The sequence below is a fragment of the Quercus lobata genome, chromosome 6, assembly GCF_001633185.2.
Source record: "Quercus lobata isolate SW786 chromosome 6, ValleyOak3.0 Primary Assembly, whole genome shotgun sequence".
In the NCBI taxonomy this organism is placed as follows: Eukaryota; Viridiplantae; Streptophyta; class Magnoliopsida; order Fagales; family Fagaceae; genus Quercus; species Quercus lobata.
Genome location: NC_044909.1, coordinates 15,465,881 through 15,473,818, shown reverse-complemented (window position 1 = coordinate 15,473,818; position 7,938 = coordinate 15,465,881). Strand labels below are relative to the sequence as shown.

The window sequence follows — 7,938 nt, the reverse complement described above, 5'->3', positions numbered from 1 at the left end:
TATAAGCTCGTGTTGGTTATTTTATAATTGGGGGTCTGAACATTCATTAGTGTTTTACACACTAAGTGAGCTTTCGGCTATTATCTTGCACTATAATGCAAAAAAGAAAAAAAAAAAGAAAAAAGAAAAAGAAAAAAGAGAGAGTTGCTTCTAGACAAAATTTGTGCACAAACCTTTACTTGACCCTCAAAGGCATAAGCCATTAACATGACAATAGGGTAGTTAATTTGAATTCCGACCAAAATTGTCACACATTCCTCAGTTTTCATTTTTTTTCTTTTTCTTTTTTAAAAAAAACCATCAAATCAAGTTTCAAATATTTGTTAGTATAGTCAACTAAAAATCCACAAACACAAGCACTGAGAAGCGCACCAGGCTCGAGGCTTTCTGCTTAACATTGTTGGCAACTTTACTACATTCAGAAACAGAATGCCCAAATCTTTAACAAATATACATTTTATGAAAGATTTTCCATATAATTTTTTTTTTCGTCTTTGAAAAACTTCCTCTTCATAATTAGCCGAGTTTACGACCATTCCTTCGTAAGGTCTTCTTCCTCAATCATCTCCAAATCCTTCGCCTCTTTGACACCATCCTTTGTCATATAAGTTAAACTAGCTTTGATTGTAAGATTTGGTCCAAAGGCTCTTATTTCTTGTTGTCGTTGAGTCTTTCTTCAAGGAATTGTAGAAATCCCAAAAACTTTGTCCATGTTCAATACTCCAAACCTTTTGACTCCTCAATTGCCACGATGATATGATCAAACTTATAAGCTAATGACTGGAGGATTATTTCTACTACACAATTAATCATCAACCAAGTTCTCACATCTTTTTATTTGATTCACAATGACCAAAACCCTTGAAAAATTAAAAGTAATCCAAAACTATTTAAAATTTATCTAATTAATCTCTCTCTCTCTAACCTTGAGATCAGTTTCTCTTTCTATTCCATTTTCATTCAGACATTCACATGCTCAAACTTCCAAACACTCACACACCACTCACAATAAAAGAGACTCACATTCACAAAGTACTTTTATAGAGCGGAGAGAAAATAGGAAGAGAACTCTTTCTATTCTCAGTTCTTCTTAATGATATCAACCATGTCTTTGAGTTATTTAAAATAATCCAGGGCTAACAAATATTTTTATGGCAAATTGTGATATCAACTATGAACTCATTCCATTCACATCTCATAGCCTTAAGTTTATCCTCTTTTATTGAGTAGCAAATATAATAGTTCACTGTAGTTGAATGTTATAAATTTTTAGACATGACACTTTTGATGTAGCATGATTTTTATGGTTTGGGTTGCTAAAATAGCTTTTGCATGGTTTTACCGTCTCTATTGTGAATGCTTTAACAAGGTATTTTATTTCTTCAAAGTTCCATCTTTGAACCTAAAAAAAGATTATTTATATATATATATATATATATATATATATAAAATGCTAGCAAAGTGTCATACTTACAAATAAAGATGCCTTCCATTATTGCAATGTCAAAATTTGACGTTATACAAAGATGCACCCCCCAAATGTGGGCATCAGTCACCAAATTAAGCAAGATGTCTTTTATCGAAGCATTACTCAAACACACACACCCTCTTACTAGTGGCACTGGTTACTAACCAAAAAAATCTTAAACGTACACTATATTAGCATAAAAAGAAAACTCTTAAACATAATATTATTATTTTGTAGCAATACAAGCTAGCTGAAGAGAAGTAGGGATCTAATGCAGTCCATTCATAGAACCGTCAATGTGGCAACACTTGAAACTAATATAGGCTTCCATGACTCGTGGACACTCGGGACATTTCATATGCTCTGGGATCTTTCCAGTAGTAATGGGGATATCCACACGGCAACAACGTCGAGTAGTGTGAAGAAGCTTATCATGGTACTCCTTGAAGCAAACTTCGAAGCCTATCTGGCGCACATACTCTTTCCATTTCTCAAACTCCTCTAACACCTTCAAAAATGAGGTCCCATGTCCACTCACCACCACTCTAGACCCTTTACTAAGCACAGCCCATCCACTCTCATTCTTGTATGAAAGCAGCTTTTGGATTTCATGTGTCACTGGGTCGGGTTCACTTTTCCTTTGTGTTTTGGAAAAGAAAAAGCTATCTATACGGTTCCAGAAATGCCCTAAGATACTGTGGTCATCCTCACCTTTGTTGCTCTTTCCAACACAAAGCAACTCTATAGAAACCCTTGTGTCCTTTATCACTGGATCGTTTGCAAGGGCATTTGCACTTTTAGTAAATTGTTGAATCCACTCTTTGTCCTTGCCACCATAGAAGAAAATGTACTTCTCCTCTTTGATCTGATTGAGCAAAATGTTTTAATCATCAATTTTTTTTCTGCATGAACATTACTTGTTTAATTATGTGTGAGATTAAATCACATATGTCTACTCTCAATATTTCATTTTATACTCCATCAATTATATCAAAATTTTTATTATTTTAAATGAGAAAAAAGATACGCATGACAAAATGTGCAGAGTATAAAGTGAAATATTTAGAGTAAGATAAAAGATTTTTATTCATTTGTGAATGTGTGTGTTAGTGCCTAAGCAATTGAGTTTTAGAACTTGTATTAGTTAACTTTACCCAGTTATGTAAATTTGGGTTTATGCCAGTCACTATGGATCCCATCCAGTCTCTTCCATTTGATAGAGCTTCTTCAACAGAGCTACTGAAAGGAAATGCCCTCATTCCCCATACTTGAATCATATGGATTGCATTTGGGCATTCCACCTTCCCTTTTGGGTTCATCACCACGATAATAGGCTTGTTCTTGAAGTGCCACTCCTCTTTGATGAACCTGATACCAGCTATGGGTGAAAAGTACTGGACTACGTACCATAGCATCTTGGACTTGAGCATCTCAAACTTCTTACGCGTGTCATCGTTCCATTGGTCAACAATCGGGATCCATACAATCTTATACTGCTCCTCCTTCCTTATTGCATCATATATTGGCCTTAAGATCGAAATTTCATCAATAGAGATGTCCACGCCCGAAATGAACAATAGAATATTCTTCTTTTTTAACACTTCAATGCTGACCTGTTTGTCAGTACAATTGAGAACATCATAGAGTCTTTATATTAGCACCAACTTTTTGCTCAAAAAAAATATTAGCACCAACTTCATACTTGATAAACTAATTATTCTTTGATTTTTTTTTTATTGCACGTGATTCAACGAAATTAAATTACCAGTGGATTCTAAAGAACTTGGTATTTGTTATGGTGACACATGGTTTTATCTTCATGATGATGTTATGTTTTCCTTCTTCAAAAAATAAAAGTTCTCTTAAATAGTAGGAGTTCAACTTTCATCCATATTAAAAATCAGTGTTTTTGCCTGATGAGAAAAACTATCATAATGAAACCAAACATTATATAATTAATTTTTTTTTGCTATTATTATTATTTTTAAAAAAGTCTATATTTTAGTCAAGTTAAATTATAACTAATGAAATGTTAAGATTCTTCACACCATTTTAGCCGGTACGTATAATGACAAAGGTGCTTTATTCTCTTTCCAAGTTCCTTTTCTTTTCTTTTCTTTTCTTTCTCACTTCTAGAAAATTCTTTTACCTTTGTTCCTCGGTTTTTTATTCCACAATTATTTCTTGACAAAAGATGAAGTTATTTTGACCTTGGTTGCAATATTGCATGTGTGGTATTCTTTCCATATATAAAATATTTGGTGTTTTATCGTGTGTGCTGCTGTTTTAGAACATGGTATCTGGGAAGATATTATCTTACAGACAATTTTTTTCCTGAGAATCTTAAGGACAATTATGAATGGCAAACATAGAGTGTTTTTTTTTAGTTTATAAAGCTAACATATGTAGTGATACAATTATTATAACCTTTTTGGATTCCGTTTCCTTAAGCTTTGGCTAAAAATAACATGTTAGGGTTCTTAATTAATTCAACTGGTAAAGTCTTTTGTGATTGAATAAAAATTTTAAATTTAATTCTTGCCTATTTTAAAAATCAATTGGTATCTTTGATTTGATAATAAAAGACAATTATCAAGAGAGCAGCTAGCAGTACAATTGAACTTGTGGCTGTGATAAGGGTTAACAGTCATGGTAACAAAGTATATAATGACGTGTTAAAAGAGCGCACCGTTTTTTGAGTAGAACCATCAATGAGCAGCTGCAGATTATTCTTGGCATAAACAAGCGCCTTGAAAACCTCCATAATCTCATTAGGGGTTTGTACGAGTTTCTTGATCTTTCGATGAGCCTCCAGATCCTCTATGTAAACAAGGATTTTTCATGAGCAGTGTGGTCCATTTTGAAGACATTGCATTGCATTTTGCAACATAGCTAGGTAAGATTGCTTTCAGCATCTATGCATTCTTAAGAACGAAACTACTTAGTGGCCTTTACCTATTTGTTGTTTGCAAAGTTGAATCTGCTTCTTTAATATGCTGAGGACAATGTTGAGCTTCTGAGCAAAGTGGGATAGTTCCTGCACCTTGTCCCTGAAAAGTGGGCAACCATTTGCGTTAATTTTTTTATGGAAAATTTACAATTTATTCTATGTGGTTTGGTTCTATATATTTTGACTCAATTTAGTTCTCAAATTTTTAATTTTATAATTGACCCCTTTAAATTTTGAATAAAATGAAATTGTTAAGCTTTTGTCCAAAGTAACAGATTTTGGGGGACGAATTTCAATTACAACCTATTTTATTTCTTGTAGTTTAGCTCTATTACAATTTAGTCACACAAATATTTTAATTCCTAAATTTTGAAGTCCTAAAGTTTCTATTAGAATAAAATTATTAAAGGATTTTTGAAGGGGATTCTGACGATTTCATTTTGGTCACGGACACTCATATACACCATGAGCTATATGGTAATTTAGCCCAATTTAATAAAAAATTTATAAATAAATATTTTTAATGGAAAATGATAATATCTTTTTAGAACCATCAACAATAACTAGATTTCTTTCTATTAATTACCACTTATATTATAACAACAACAACAATACCATTTTCACAACTTCTATTGGAAAATCTTTCACAAGATTTAATTTTCACTCAATTGTAAAAACTAAATACCCATTTCACAACAGAAAACGTAGGGATGAAACTTCACAAAAGGTTTTTGACTAAAGTTTGTGAAGACAAGATTGCTCGTATGGTAATTAATAAGACTTATAACACGTATAGGATAGGGAAGTACTTCAAAGATTTGATCAAAACAATTTGACAGAGATAAAAACTTACTCTTCATTAGTGAGGCCACACATCTTAGTTGAGCAAGCTACAACAGTTATGATAGCCCAATAGACATCGACTGGAATACGGTCCATGGCAATTAACAATGCAGGTACATCCCTTGTATCATAGATAGATAGCTTCTCCAACTCAAAGATGCACTCTATCACTTCCAATGTGGCCTTGATCAGGTTGTTAAGTTCAACCAATGCTCTTCGATGTTTTTGAAGGCCTGGGCGCCTTAAGATAACAGGTACTTGCTTTAAGATCCCAATTGATTTGGCTAGTTGGTCCGATGGGTGAAGTTGGGCAAGTAGCCAGAAATCCCCATATTCTAAAGCAAAAGCAGCAAGTGTGAGCACTGCCTTTGCATCCCACGAATAGCTTGACAATTTGTTAAGTATTGACATTGTTGTCTTGTGCGCAATTTCCTCACCAGGAGTCTTGCATTGCATCTGACATTACAAATCTTTTATTATGAAAAATTTTAATCTAATAATTTAAACTGATGCTTACTGGTATAATAATTGATAAATTAAGAAATAATGAATTTAATTAACCACTTAAGCATTATTTAAACACTAAACACTTTTAATTATAAATTTTAATTTAATTATTTTGAAATAAAATTATATCATTTTGATTACCTCGCTGGAAATTTTCTTCAGTGTACACAATGGTGGATTAAAGTTGGCCTTAGGGGTCTTGTCTTCCAAGCTTTCCAAGTGTACTTGGGTACCCTGCAGTGAGTGTAAACAATTGTATTGAGAAGAATAAAGAGGAATTTTTCTGAGTAATGTTAGTTGAGTTGGCATTTTTATTGGTTCTTGTATGGTCGCATCACTTCATTAGTTATCATTAACCATCTACAATAATTGATTCTCAAAAAAAAAAAATCTACAATAATTAAGAAATATTTTATGAAAATTGTTGTAATTAACTCTAAAATTTTTATATTTGTCCGGCCTCAATAATCTAGAACACACCCAAATGCTTCAACTTTGATTCTCATACCTATGCTCAGACCAACAAAATGGACTTGCATTACATATCCCTCATTTTAAAGAAACAAAAAATGAAAAGCAACCTCGTGTGCTTATTCCACTTCGTTAAGGCTGAAGTGGTTTTTCAATTTCTTTGGTAAAAGTAATGGCTACCCTACCTCACTAGTGTATTCCAAACTATGGAATGCTTCAGTCCAAGTTAAAATTCCAACTTCGGAAAAAGAAAATAAACCAGAGAGAGAGAGAGAGAGAGAGAGAGAGAGAGAGAGCATCTTATTCTAATAAAGAATTATGGTAGTGTACCAGTGCAACATGGTCAACAATCATGGTGGCACGCTTAAGGATGTTTTCGACGAGAACGAAAAGAGACTCAACATCAAACTTTTCGTCACCATGAACATGGGTTGCATAAATGTGGTTCATGATGTCGTGGTCGGACATGGTTAACACGCTCAACTCACTTTGTTGTACTGAACTCGGCACCAACTTGCTGCCCATAATGGATTACTAATTGGGTAACACAAGAAAAAAAAAAAGATAGGTTAGAAAATGACAAGGTTTGGGGCAGAAGAGTGAAGGTTTGCTTGAGTTCTTGTTGCAAAAAAAACTTTAAGTGGTTTTTATAGCCATCCAACACTGTATACTATAGGTCACAAGGAAAATCTAGTACTACTATATTATTTTCTTTACGAAATTAGTCCCCAGAATCCATGTCAGCGAGATATTAACATTAAGACTAATGCACAGGTACACTACCACAAATAATTGTTCTTCTTTTTTTGATGATCTACTACAATTAATTGTTCTATTTCTCGCCAATCGAGAGTGGTCCATATTGTTCGCTTTATCCACATGAAATGTATGCAGAACAGGAAGAAGTGTGTGAATTATTGAAAAAATAAGTCACTAGTTTGGGTCCGATCATTCATTGCTGTCTGTTGTTTTGGAGTTCCTGCCATTTGATTCAATAATTGATGCCAATGGGAGAAGGGGTCTAATCAATAAATAAGGAAAATGGTAAAGAGTTTTCGGATTTGTGGTGGAGTAGGATACTTGGATGCAATGATAGTTGTAAACCTAGCTAGCTGAAACAATCTGGGAATGAAACTTTTCAACCTCACCCTTTGAGTGTCTTGATACTTGATTGCAGGTACCTTCTCAACAAATTCCACTCTCTCGAAGTAAAGCAAAGAAAAAGGAAAGGAAATTTTAGTGCAGACTTTTTCGCAAAGGGGCCGGGTGTGAGATAAATGAAGCTTTTATACTTTATTGAGATCCCATACATGTATGTTAAGCCTAATGCTTCGGGAGTTTTCTACCCTACCTATGCTGTACTTAGACTTCTTTTGTTATAAATTTCCCAAAAAAAAAAAAAACTTTTGCTATTAAAGTAGTGTCTTAACTTGCAACCCCAAAAAAATTGCCAGTAAAAATGTTGCCTAGAAATCATAGGATAAAAAAAAAGACTGAAACTATAGCTGTTACAAATTTTATTACTATGAAACTTATAATTAAATTAATATGTCAACTTTAAAACATAATATATATATATATATATATATATAAAATTTAGAAATTTATATATTATATTATTTATATTGCACCAATTACATTCATTATCACTCGATTTATAAGTACTTAAAATAAAATTGATAATAATTTTAGCATTTTA

The 7,938-nt window shown here is 33.0% G+C and overlaps 1 protein-coding gene across 1 annotated transcript; it reads right to left on the bottom strand.

The window, feature by feature from the left end:
• Positions 1-1,629: 1,629 nt before the first annotated feature.
• On the bottom strand, positions 1,630-6,874 carry LOC115993698 (protein SIEVE ELEMENT OCCLUSION B-like). Its single transcript, XM_031117654.1, has 7 exons — positions 6,570-6,874; positions 5,910-6,002; positions 5,272-5,717; positions 4,424-4,518; positions 4,158-4,288; positions 2,623-3,081; positions 1,630-2,333 (listed from the first exon to the last, which is right to left on the bottom strand). The coding sequence occupies exons 1-7, from the start codon at positions 6,762-6,764 to the stop codon at positions 1,737-1,739; spliced, it is 2,016 nt and encodes a 671-aa protein (XP_030973514.1). The 5' UTR covers positions 6,765-6,874; the 3' UTR covers positions 1,630-1,736.
• Positions 6,875-7,938: the final 1,064 nt, after the last annotated feature.